This window comes from Quercus suber, unplaced genomic scaffold (genome assembly GCF_002906115.3).
Source record: "Quercus suber isolate HL8 unplaced genomic scaffold, Cork oak 2.0 scaffold_104, whole genome shotgun sequence".
Lineage (NCBI taxonomy): Eukaryota > Viridiplantae > Streptophyta > Magnoliopsida > Fagales > Fagaceae > Quercus > Quercus suber.
The window spans coordinates 1,308,314-1,322,167 of NW_027069569.1; the positions used below are offsets into that span (position 1 = coordinate 1,308,314).

The 13,854-nt window shown below is 37.8% G+C and overlaps 1 protein-coding gene across 1 annotated transcript; it reads right to left on the minus strand.

Moving 5' to 3' along the window:
* Positions 1–693: 693 nt before the first annotated feature.
* Positions 694–1,704, minus strand: LOC112004463 (uncharacterized protein At1g76070). The gene has a single exon (XM_024036716.2). The coding sequence runs from the start codon at positions 1,526–1,528 to the stop codon at positions 722–724; it is 807 nt and encodes a 268-aa protein (XP_023892484.1). The 5' UTR covers positions 1,529–1,704; the 3' UTR covers positions 694–721.
* Positions 1,705–13,854: the final 12,150 nt, after the last annotated feature.

Consider the following 13,854-nt stretch of genomic DNA (forward strand, 5'->3'; position numbering starts at 1 on the left):
GGTGATTGCTGCTCTTTGTAAGGCTCTGCCTTCGCATTTCTCTGCTGAGTGGACCGAATTTCTTGCTCTAGAACAGGGAGCTCTTTTGGCTCAAGTGCTGAACCTTACTCATGTTATATTTGAATCTGATGCTTCCTCAGTCATTTTAACTGTCTCTCAAGGGAAGAATGGTGGCTCAATGGGTCACTTTGTTCAAAGCATTCGGTCTGTAAGTTCTTATTTCTCCTGCTACTTGTTCCAACACGTGAAAATGGATTACAACAGGGCTGCTCACGAGCTAGCCCAAGTTGCCAAATGTAATCAAGTTTCTAATCTGTGGAAGGGTGTTATCCCTCCCTTTTTAGTTGATTTGTTTCAGTCAGGCCTGAGATAAAGCTGTTAGCTGTTGGCCTCTGTTGTACTCCTTTTCTTTGTGAATGAAATATCAGTTTCCTCTCAAAAAAGAAAAAAGAAAAAGAAAAAAGAAAGAATGACCAATACTGTACAGAAAACATGTGTTTTAACATTCATCTATGCAGGAATAAATTGTACATGGGCATCATGCGTATTACACTTTACTTCAAATTCCTTCATAATTTTGCACCAAATTAATTACAGTGTTCTACAAATTTCATCACATTCACATATTTGCACAATCAATTGATGTAAAGCAACAAATCAAAACAAAACCCACCCCACCCCCCCCCCCCTCCCCCCCCAAAAAAAAAAAAAATTTACCCTATCAATTTGCTTTGACCAAGGGATTTAATTGAAGAGGTGTAGGTGGACTCATGGTTCTTCTCTTCCATAGATTAATTTCTTTTCTTGGCTGCAAAGGCACTCCCCCACCAACCGTCATAGGTGCAGAGAAAGGAATTCTCATCTCTTCTTCTTCTTCTTCTTCACTTTCTCCTCTCTCTTCATCCGAGTAATACTTCAGGATATCCTTATCCACCGGTGAAATTTGAGCCGTCCAATCAAAATCACCCAATGAATTACGTCCACTCGCAAACTTCTTCATCTGACACAAAGAAGGCACTTCAATATCATCAGGAACAACCCCATCAGGCTTATCAGCAAAACCACCATTTTTGTTACTTCTCGGTGGTTTTGCACCAGTAAAGATTCTCATAAACGCCGAGGCATGCTTGTTAGTATTCTTTAGCTTAGGAGGAGAAAAAGAAGAAGAAGAAAACATCGTTGTTGTTGTCACGGGCTTCGACTCTTGAGGCCGTGGCGGCATGGCACGCTTAGCTTTCTTGATCTGTTTCTTGTGCTTAATTTGGCCCATGCATGAGACTTTTGGTGAAGTGGGTTCTTGTGTCTCAAACCCTCCGTTCTTGCTAGACTTTCTTCGAGCTTCATCTGGAATTATTGATATGATTGGACCCGAGAATCCTCTGTTGGTTTTGTACCTGTTTGTGTTAACCTCCGATCTCCTATCTCTACCAGGACTGAATGTAGGGTTTTGGAAAGAGGCTGCTACTGCAGAAGCCGCTCTTGGTAGAAACTTCAAGATCTTGTTCTTTGGTTTACCTTCTTTCTCCATATTGTGTATATGCGACTATACAATGATCGGTTCTTAATTATATACGCAAGAAGATAAGTACTATTACATTAAATGAGTCAGTAAAGTCTGAGGGTTGTGTTTTGAAGACCAAAAAATTAACAAGAAGAGGTTTTTTTTTTGAACTTTTCAAGAGTATAGAGAGAGAAGCAGGCACGGTCAAAGAAGATGGTGTGACTGAACTAACCTTCTTCTTTGTTTGCCTTAATTGCCCACCAGAATTTAATAATACAGCTTGCGGTTGATGCATGTTTAAGTCTTCCTTTGCACTCACCCAAAAAAAAAAAAAAAAGTCCTCTTTTGCGCCCACATGAAAATATAAATAAATAAATAAAATTGTATTCAGTGTTTTAAACTTTTATTAATTCATAGACTTTAAATATGGGTTTAAAAAGTCTGAGTAATAAAATATTTTTCTTTTACCTTTCCTATTTGGAACTGGTTTGGGGTAGGGTGTTCTTGTGTATTAGATCAATTGAGCATCATCAAATAATTGTTACGTGTTTACATCCCAATGGGTTTAATACATGAATGCACTAGATCTATTCCTTTTTTTTTTTGTTATGTGTTCACATCTCTACATGTTTAGTATACAAATACATGAGACCCAATCCTTTTTTTTGGGAAGATTCCAGGATTAAGTCTTCTTTGCACCCACATGAAAATATATATAAATTAATTGTAATCAGCATTTTAAACTTTTATTAATCCATGGACTTTAAATATAGGATAAAAAAAATTAAACTTTTACCTTTATGTTTGGGAGCTGGTTTGGGTCGGGTGTTTCTGTGTTTTAAATCAGTTTTGGACACCGTCAAATAATTTTACGTGTTTATATCTCATCAGTTTTAGTGCACATAAATACTTGATCCATTCTTTGTTGGGGGGATTCTGACTAAGTACTAATATAAAAATAGTATAATAAATCTAATATGACACATTGTTAACCTTTGATTTTGTCAGTTTATGACTTTTTAAAGCTTGATCTAATCACCTAATCATTAAACTCATATACGTAGTTTTAAAGATAATGATGATTGACCAAATTTTATCAAAATTAATAAAAGTTTGGCAGCAGCTTTCAAACTTAACTATTTACAGACCAATTACTATTTCTATAGTTGCATGAAATTTGACGCGTGGGAAATAGTTTTCCAATCATATGGTGAGAATCGAAACCAACTGAGAATAATAAAATTTCATCTGGGTTTAATTGAAAGGTAAAACTTTGCTTCCTAAGCCTAAGTTGTGTTCCAATTTGGCTTACTCTGGAGGGGAAAAAAAAAGACGAGTATAAACTTTCCATGTGGACTATTAGTTTTTATTCCATGTGCATGAACTCAATAATTTATTTGATGAAATCATCAAATTATATTGTTAAGTGCACTTGATCTATCCAGACGTTTTTACAATCTCGTTACCTTTTTTGGGGATAGCATTGTTAGTGTTGTGGTGGGATGAGATAAGGATTGTTGATGAACTGAGTTGTTTAATTTGTTATTTATTTATTTATTTATTTATAGGAATTGAGTTGTTTATGAACAATAATTGGGATTTGTCTTAAAAATATATATATTATTTGTTTATTAAGTGAATGAGTCAAACTCAAGCCTCAAGCCAACCTAATTTTAGGTTCCACTATTAACCAAGCAGAGGCCAAACATAATTATGTGTTCATAACTCGTAAGTATAAGACTCAATTTCAATGTATAATTATATATATATATATATATATATATGTTTACATAAGTATATTTTTTTATACATGTTTACTGTGCGCACCCAAAACAAGCTTAACAGATTGACTCACTCTTGAGCTCACAATCTATTTGTAACGTGGGTTTTGGATTTTCTACTTTGGGTGATTCTATCCTAAAGACCCAACAGTTTCTCTCCAGCCTTTGTATTATTTCCCTCTCACTCTTATGCCTATTGTACTCAACAACCTTCTCCCGAACCTTTCAACAACCTTCTTCCTCCTTTAGTTTCTCATATTTATAGCCTGATGTTAGTGGAGGAATTATGATTACTCTTGTGGTTAGTGGAGAGGAGGTCCAATATTGTCAACTCAAAGTGGGTGTTTAGTTGGGAGTGGGGTGCGGTAGGAGTGACATTAGAACTGGTTCCCACTTCAATATAGATGCTTGGCAGCGATACTTCCCAAGGCATTGCCAGGCATCCGAAAGACAACACCCCTGAGAAATTGTCTTCTTGACAGGGAATTGATTTTCCGAGTAAGGCTCTAGTGGCGAAGCTAGGTTGTGCCAATTAAGGTTACTTACTCATTGAGCTTTAAGGCAGCATGAGACCCAGGCTTGTTTCAATTTTGGGCTCAGGCTTAGGCCTTAGGTAGAAAGGGTTTGGTGTCATGGGTCACACTGTTGAGTCAGAATCCAAGGCCCAAATGGGTCTGGATATCATAGTGCCATACATTTACATATATATATATATATGTGTGTGTGTGTGTGTAAACATGTATAAAAATATACTTATACTGACTTAAGATTGGATTATGTAAGTTTGTAAATAAATTCATAAAATATCAAATTATTTTTTGTAATTTATTACTAATATAAAGAGTCCATTTTATAGTAAAAGTTATATATATATATATATATATATAATTTTAACAATACTTGGTTGGTAAATAATCTAATTTTTACCTGTTCACAAATTAAAATAATTTGATCTAATTAATTTAAATGATGCAATTGTAATTATAATGAAGTTATTAATTATTAGTATAGATTGGTGAACAAACTTTACATACCTAATCTATTTTGTTAATGAAATCGAAATATAAAATCAAATGAATACTTTTAATAAACTCAAACGACTTCACTAGTTTATAACCCTAGGTGTTCAGAGTTTACAACCCCATTACTAGTCATGGACTCATGGACATTATATGATTAAAAAAATGTACAATTTTGAAAATATAGCCATTTATATATAAACTCATCTGGCCAGGATATATGGTTTTTAAATCTGGATTAATACATGTGAACGGATCTATTAAATTATTGCACATCTTCTTATGAATGTTGGTGTGGCACAGTGGTCGACATTTTCTATGCAAATGATAATCACATACGAACAAAATCTGTGTTCTGGTCTAAATCCAAAAAATATATATGTGATATGGTGGATGCCAACGTTACAAGAAGAGGCATTTGATGGTAGCATATCCGAAGCAAAGTCCCAGCTGCTAGGGTGCATATTTTGACTTTATTAGAGCACTGCCGTAGCCTATATATTATATATATATATATATAATAAATTAGAATTTTAAATTGGAGTTTTAATTTTGCGCCATGTGTCCTAAATTTATATTCTTAAAGTGTTTTATTTCTTAATTTTAGAATCAAATGTGATGCCACATCATAAATATTCATTTAAGTGAGTTATTAAGTATAAAAACAAAGAGTCTAGAATAAATGAATCATAAAAAAAAAAAAAAAAAAAAAAAAAAAGCTTCACGACAATAATAATAAAAAATTGACAATTTACATTTTATACCTAATAATATCCTTACAAAATTTTTTAAAGAGTTAATAAAATATAAAAATGACTATTAATAGTGTTTAAATTATATATATAGGAATTATATTATACATTTTATTGTTTATCTTTAAGCGTATTCATGCATATGCATGGATTACAAGCTAGTTTGTATAAGAGGAAAAAATATCATATTTTAGTCAATTAAGTTTAAAATCCATCCATAACTATCTTCTATAACTATCTTCCACGAATGACCTGGATAATCAATCGTGTCCATTATGTCACTCCTTATAATTTTGTCCAAATGATCACCTTGTACCAATGTGGTACTATGCCATTAGTCGAACACACGCTCGTCGAAGTATATATATGTTCATTAACACGGGAAAAGGTAAAGAAGTCCAACATTTTGAACTTTTGATTAATATTAGTCAGTAATGGCTGCATTTATCTGTCTTATTGAGAATTATTGTACATTTTGGATTTGCTAACTTTGATTTTTCGATGAAGTCAAATTAGTCATTAACATCACATGGCATTTATGGTGTTGAAATTTTTTGGCATTAAAATTCTGGCCTATAAAGATATATTAAAGAATACGCAGAAGAGACAGAGACTGATAGTTCATTACTGCATCCAACACCAACTTGGAAAGGGTTGTCTTTGTCTTTGATTTTTTTTTTTTTAAAATTCAAAGTGAACGCTGAACACCGCTCTAATAACCGACGTGTAGTAGTTATCCGACACAACCATAAATACTTTGCCATACGCGTACCCATTCAAGGCAAAGTCCAGCTGTACTCGACGTCCTCTTTTTTCTGACTTAAGTCTATTATGTTTTCAGATTCTCATGTGGAGGTGAGCCTTATAAATGTGGGATCTATCTTCTTGTGAGATGGTCAATGCATGTAATAATCACCTCAGGTGAATAAAATTTCATTGAATATTTCAAAGACTGCATGATAGTTGAATTGCTGTAACCGAATGGTTAAGTTGCTAAGAAAATAAAACTCATTGCCATATGAGGATTAGTTAGGAAGAGTATGATGGTTAAATTAATAAATCACTAGAACAAAAAAAAAAAAAAAGGAGAAATGAAAAATCGCAAAGAAACATTATCCAAGTTTTCCATACTTGATTCAACGAATTAAGGGGGTATTTATAGGTTTGTGAGAGGCCAATTTTGATAGGAAACCCCCTTTCTCAAGACCTGCTATCATCTTCTTAGCCAAACTGGGGGGACGTGTGTCAAATTAACTATTGAATTCATACAAGCTCCAAAGATTCATCAATGGAGGAAAACACATACACCAAGAGAGAGAGAGAGATATGACAATATGAATCTTGTGAAATGAATTCAGTGTATTAGCTTGGAACACTCTGTTCTTTATATAAGGAGAACAGAGACAGGAAAATGAAAACAGAAAGAAACAGTAAAAATAACTAACTGTAACTAACTCATTAATCTAACTAACAATAAACGACTGCCGTATGATAACTATTATACTAGGCTAGTGCTAAACTACTTGTAGTTTACTTACATATATATACAAACCATAAGCAACAGAACTACAACACTACAACAGCACTACAACAGATATAAATTCAATATTAACAACTCTCAGTCTGAAATCGAATGCGACATTGCTCAATAGCAATGATTTGTTGTGGACACAATAAATCTTGATGAATGGAGCTAACATCTACTACTCGTAAGTCGTAACTCGTAAGGGACTAATTAAGGATGCCTATAATGGTCGACCAAATGGGGAAAGGGATCATTCATAAAAAAAAATGGGGAATGGGATCCGTAAGTCAATGACCACGTCACACAAGATGATTACATAGCTTTGTCGTTGGTTTAAAGATCAGTTGTACGTCTCTTGATTGACCCCATAACATTAAATTTGGGGATATATAGTCCTTGCAATATGACATGCTAGGTCCAATCAAAAAACAACCGCATCAATTAAAAGTTTAAGTCAAATACATGTGGGCAAAATTAGGCTAGGTTTCGATTGCAATGAAAAGGGAAAAGAAAAAAAAAAAAGTGTGTTTGCATTTTTTTCTGCGGGTTTTGTGAGCACAAATTTTTCTTTAAAACTGGGTCCTATAGTACTATTCACACATTCAAAAATTATTTTGTTATAGTGTTTTCAATTCTTAGTTTTCAGTAATAAGCGGTATCCAAACAGAACTTTAGTGTGCATTTGGATATCGTTTATTTTGCTGAAAACTGAAAACTGAAAACTGAAAACTTATTACTGAAAACATTATAGCAAAATATTTTTTATTGCTACAAATTACTGTTAACCCGTTTTTAGCACTTGGCTGGTCCATGAATAATGCCATGGACCAGCAAAAAAAAAAAGCACTAGAGACAAACGCAAACACAGCCGCTGGAAACAAACGCACCCTTAAGCTCCGTTTGGATCCAAGCTGTGTCTGTTGCATTTGCATTTTTGCCTTTTTTTTTAGCTCATAAATAAATGAACAGTGCTAAATAGTAGTGAACAGTAATAAACAGTAACTGGAAAATATTTTTTTATTATTTTCAGCAAAATAAGCAGTATCCAAACGCACATTTTTAATGATTTATTTTTCCTCTCTGCGTTTATATATCTTCCACTCCACATCTCTTATGTTACTCACTAGACAACTTGCACCTTTAACAAAAATTAGTAGAGTACTCATGCATGGGAGAAAAGAACTTCAATAACTCTTTCAAAGATAAATTAGTGCAATCCTTTGATAGTTGAGTTGGAACTCCAAGAATTTCTTGTTCTTTGTCTTTATCAAGCAAATCGATAGCCTTCTTTACCTCAAAAGTTCCTAATGTTAACCTTTCATCTTGTTTTTTTGGATTCACCAGCTTTTTAGGCACTTGAACATTTTGTTTAGTTATTTTCTCCTCGTCTTTCTTATTTTTCAAAATTTTTAGTAAGTTGATATAGTAATTTAGCATGCTATCTTAGAATTTCAACATTCTATTTAGGCTAAGATGTCTTGGATTCATTTACTTTATAATATAGTCCTAATACCTTTGCCGATTGTTTCCCGCATTATAGTTGTATCAATAATTGTTAGAGATCAAAATATTGCAGGGTAAATATCTTCTTTCGAATTTCAAATCTCAGCCACACTACAATGAGGCAATTCTGGCATCCTCAAGTTCACATTTAGCTACCCACACTCGATATTTAGATCATCAAACTATTATTTTTTGGTATTTTCAATGAAGATGTCCCTTCTATTTCTAATAAACAAAGAACAAAACTACAAAACTCTTAGGTTTCTCTCACGCCGCCTAGGGTTTATCTCCTAGGGTTTCTCTAGTAGGTTTTCCCAGCGACGAGTGTAGAATTTTGTCCTTCCCTTCGTGGAGGTTTACTGTTCCCTTCAAGCCCTGTGCCTGGTAGGACGGTTTGTGGTATGTGTGGTGTTCCTGTTACGAAGGGGTGTGGTTAGCAGTCTTATCATTATGACATCTATTGAGGACCTCTGGTCAAGATTTTCTCTGAAAGAAGAAGAAGAGGGTGGGGCTGATGTGCCTCAAAAAAAAGAGGTCTCCATTGTTCGTTTAGCAGCAAAGTTTCTTACAAAGAGGGTGGTTAACGCAGAGGCAGTCAGTCGGACCTTTAAACCGCTCTGGAAACTCATTGGAGAGATGAAGATTCGAGATATTGGGGGCAATATATTGCTGTTTGAGTTTGATGATGCACTGGACTTAGAACGGGTTCTGGAGCTTGAGCCATGGACCTATGACAAAAGCTTAGTCGTTTTCCGGCGTGCGGCGGATGTTGAGTCTGCTCCCGTGCTCCCATTCGATTCTGTTACTTTCTGGGTGCAACTCCACAACGTCCTAGATTAGTGTCTTACGCAAGCGACGGGTGAAGCAATGGGCAACACGATTAGGACTTTAGTGCAGGTGGCTGACTTGGAGGACGATGGTGAGGGAGGTGAGGTCCTGCGAATTCGAGTCGTGATTGATATTAAAAAGCCTCTTCCACGGTGCTGCAAACTGTGGTCTGAGGGAGAGCATGTTGGGTGGGCTTTGCTTAAATTTGAGCGGCTCCCCAACTTTTGCTATTGGTGTGGGAAGGTTACCCATAGTGAGAGCGACTGTGATGTATGGCTTCGGGGAAAAGGAAGATTGAAAAAAGAAGAGCAGCAGTATGGGGAATGGCTTCGCGCCGATCCGGTGCGTCACACTAGGAAAACGGTGGTGGTTGTATCTGGTAGTGCTCGTGGAAAACCGGGCTGGAAGAAGGGTCCGGCGATGGAGTGTCAACAGCCAATTTCCAATGATTTGAGCAGAAAATGTGCGCATGGTTCAGACCTTGGTATAGGAGGTGTAAAGGATAATACTCAGGCCGAGGCAGTCTTCATGGAGGCCGAACCATCAGGTGAGCTTGTTACCCATTTTGATAATTTGCACCGAATTGAAGCTAGTGTTATTGGTGGGTTTCCTAAAGGTTTGAACAAAAGTATGGAGAGTTTGGTGGGTCAGAGTCAGCTAACTTATACATTGCCCATGCAAAACGTTGTGTGTAATAAGGGGGAAGTTGGTCACAGTGAGACGTTGAATGGTATTTTCTCTTTTGGTGCAACTCAAACCCCACTTGCAGACATAACAAATAGAGTTGTTTCGCAGCCTTTGAAAAGTTCCAAGAAAAAATGGACAAAACTTTTGCGTGAAGTTGGGGAATCTGATTCTAGTTCAGATATGGAGACTTCAGAGAGTAGGCAACCGGAGTTGGAAACTGTGGATTTAACTATTAGAAAAAAGAAGAGAGTTAGTGCAGTAAGCAAGGGGGGGAAAGAGAATAATCAGGTGGCTGGTTCCCAGCACCACCAGTCACAATGAGTTGCCTTAGCTAGAACTGTCATGGGCTTGGGAACCCACAGACAGAGGCCGAACTTGCTGACTTGGTTGGCAAAAAAGATCCCAAATTGGTTTTCCTTATGGAGACCAAAGTTGATATGGATGTTATTGAGAGGATTAGTCGTAAAATGCAGTACAAAATTTTTTTCGTTGTTCCACGTCATAATAGGGGAGGGGGGCTGGCTTTGTTGTGGAAAGACAATTTTGCAATGAGAGTCCTTACTTCTTCTGATAATCACATTGATGGGGTGGTGGATCAAGGAATGGATGACGCCTGGCATTTCACGGGTTTCTATGGAGAGCCTGAAACTGCCAGCCGGGAAAATTACTGGAATCTACTAAGAGACTTGAGCCTTCGACAGAGTTTACCTTGGATATGCTTGGGTGATTTTAATGAAATTCTTAGACTTGAAGAAAAACAGGGTTGGTTGGATCGGCCTGAAAGACAGATGCAGGGGTTCCGGGATGCTTTGGATTATTGTGGGTTTAAAGATCTTGGATTTAAAGGATTTCCTTTTACATGGTGCAACAGAAGACCGGGGGACCATAATGTTTGGATTAGATTAGACCGAGGGGTTGCAACAATGGATTGGTTTTTAAGGTTTCCTACTTCTCGTATCCATCACTTAGAGTGCTTTCATTCTGACCATAGACCTATCCTTCTCATTTCAGATGCTGAGCAAAAAAGATTCTATAGAAAGGGAAGGCCATTCCGTTTTGAGGCAATGTGGATGAAAGATAGATCTTGTGAGGATGTGGTGAAACAATCATGGGCTGATTTATTTGACTCAAATCCGGTTAGTATTTTGTTAAAAAAAATTACAAGTTGCCAAGTCAATCTTAGCACATGGAACCGGGTCACCTTTAGGCATGTGAGAAATACTTTGGCCAAGAAACTGAAGGAGTTGAACCATGCTGAGGAGGTTGGACTGTACAAAACCAACCCAGACCAGATTGAGATGCTTCGGGCTGAAATTAACTTGCTTCAGGGGAGGGAGGAAGCAATGTGGAAGCAACGCTCTCATAGTGATTGGTTGAAGGAGGGAGACCGCAATACTTGCTATTTTCATTGTCGGGCCAACCAACGGAACAAGCATAATTTTATTGTGGGGTTGGAAGATGAGTTTGGGGTTTGGATTGAAGATGAAGATCAGATGGGCAAATTGGCAAGTTCTTACTTTGACACTATGTTTACTTCTTCGAACCCAACTGGGTTTGATGAGATTTTAAGTGGCTTAATTCCTACAGTAACTGATGAGATGAACAATAGTTTAAATAAACCTTACACTGCTGATGAGGTTCTCAAAGCTCTCCACCACATGGCCCCTCTCACTGCTCCTGGTCCCGATGGTATGTCCCCTATTTTTTACAAATCCTTTTGGCATATTGTTGGAAAAGATGTGATAGAAGTAGTTCTGACAGCTTTAAATTCAGGCTTTATTCCTGATGCATTTAATTCTACTTTTATTGCTCTTATACCCAAAATAAAAGACCCTAAGAAAGTTTTAGATTTTAGACCTATAAGTCTTTGTAATGTGGTCTACAAACTCATTGCAAAAGTCTTGGTTAACCGTTTGAAGTTGATTTTGCCATATGTAGTTTCTGATTCACAGAGTGCTTTCCTTTCGGGAAGGCTGATTACTGATAATGTGTTGGTTGCATTCGAGATACTCCATTTCTTGAAGCAGAAGGCCCAAGGGAAAGATGGGTATATGGCTCTAAAGCTTGATATGAGCAAAGCTTATAACAGAGTGGAGTGGGACTTCTTGGAAAGGGCAATGTTGCACTTAGGGTTTGCTAGAAGTTTTGTTGCTACTATCATGTCATGCATCAAGTCTGTATCATATTCTATTTTGCTCAATGGGGTGCTAGGTAGAACTATCAAGCCTAGTAGGGGGCTGAGGCAAGGTGATCCGTTGTCTCCATATTTATTTTTGCTATGTGCTATGGGTCTTCAAGGCTTGCTCCACAAAGCCGAATCTGATGGTGCTATTAGGGGGGTGTCAATTTGCAGAAATGGGCCACGGGTGTCTCACCTCTTTTTTGCTGATGACAGTGTTCTCTTTTGTCGTGCTAAAGATTCTGAGTGCCAGGTAATCCTTGATCTTTTGTCAGTTTATGAGAGGGGTTCTGGTCAAAAAATAAACAGAGATAAGACAAACATCTTCTTCAGTTCTAACACTCACCATGATGTCCAAGTCAGAATTCAACATCTGTTGGGTGTTCCAGCTATCAGGCAATATGAGAGATATTTGGGGTTACCTGCATTTGTGGGGAGAGCAAAAAGACAAGGGTTTGCCTACATTAAGGAGAGAATTTGGAAGAAAATACAAGGTTGGAAGGAGAAACTTCTATCTCAAGCAAGCAGAGAGGTGCTTATTAAGTCCGTCATCCAAGCCATTCCAACCTATTCTATGAGTTGCTTCAAGCTTCCAAAGGGGTTAATTCAGGAAATTGAAGTCATGATTCGCAAATTTTGGTGGGGCTGCCATGGTGACAATAAGAAGGTACATTGGGTAAAGTGGGAGAAGCTTTGTCAAGCTAAAGATAGTGGAGGTATGGGGTTTAAGGAGATTGAGAAGTTCAACGATGCTTTGTTGGCCAAGCAAGTTTGGTGTATGTTGAAAAATCCGGGAATCACTTTGCCATAAAGTATTTAAAGCTCGGTTTTTCCCGGATTGTTCCATTCTTGAAGCCAATCCCTCGGCTAATGGGTCGTACGCATGGAAGAGTATTTTAAGTGCAAGGGATGTGGTGCGGAAAGGCATGGTTTGGCGGATAGGTGATGGTAAAACAGTGAGTTTAAAGGAGGATAAGTGGCTCCCGGATCAAGTGTATCGCTCGGTTAGTTCCCCCCTCCCCTCTATTCCCCCTGATGCAAAGGTTAGTATCTTGATCGATGAGGAGAATGGAACTTGGAAGGAGTCCGAAATTAGGCAAAAAATTTTGCCTCATGAAGCAAAGAAATTCATGAGCATCCCTCTTAGTACCAGACTGCCTCAAGATAGCCCTATATGGTCTAAAACGCCTTCGGGTATTTTCTCAACTCAAAGCGCTTACAAGCTGCTGGTTAATGAAGCTTCAACCAACAGCCCAAGTAGCTCTAATCCATACCCCCAAAGACATCTTTGGAGAGGCATTTGGATGCTACGAACCCCAAATAAGGTGAAACACTTCACTTGGCGAGCATGTAGCAATTCACTTCCAACAATGGACAACTTGTTTCGTCGGCACATCACCCCTTCTGCCTGCTGCAATACGTGCCAGACCCAACCTGAGGACATTCTGCATGTTGTGTGGGGCTGCCCGGAGGTGGCAAAACTGTGGAGCACTATCAACTGGATGCAACACACAATTCCTCACTCATCGGGGGACTTTTCTAACCTTTTCTTAAGTTTTTTGCAGGTTCGGGATGACTATAGGGTGGAGATCTTTGCTATTTCAGCTTGGTTTCTCTAGAATCGGCGAAATTCAGTTCATTTTCGGCACCCAGCTCGACCACTGAATCAGGTCTTCTCTAAAGCAACCAGACTCCTGCGAGACTACCTTGAGGCTAACGATGATGCACCAGTTATAGTCCGGAATCCAGTCCAGTCTAAATGGTCTGCCCCAGCACTTCCTCTATACAAAGCCAACTTCGATGGAGCTTTGTTCAAAAGCACTAACTCAGCTGGCTTGGGAGTGATCATCAGAGATACTAACGGAGCTGTCATTGGCGCGCTATCAGCTCGAGTACCACTCCCTCAGTCCGTGGCAATGGTGGAAGCTCTAGCTTGCAGGCGGGCTATTCAATTTGCTGTTGAAATCGGGTTACACAAAGTGATATTTGAAGGTGATGCTGCAGTAGTTATCAAAGCCATTTCAAAAGGATCGGCCAACCAATCTTTGTATGGGCATATAGTTGATGATATTCTTGGCC

What these genes read in the sequence shown, in the direction of transcription:
- LOC112004463 (XM_024036716.2), bottom strand. Translation starts at nt 1,528, where the DNA reads ATGGAGAAAGAAGGTAAACCAAAGAACAAGATCTTGAAGTTTCTACCA.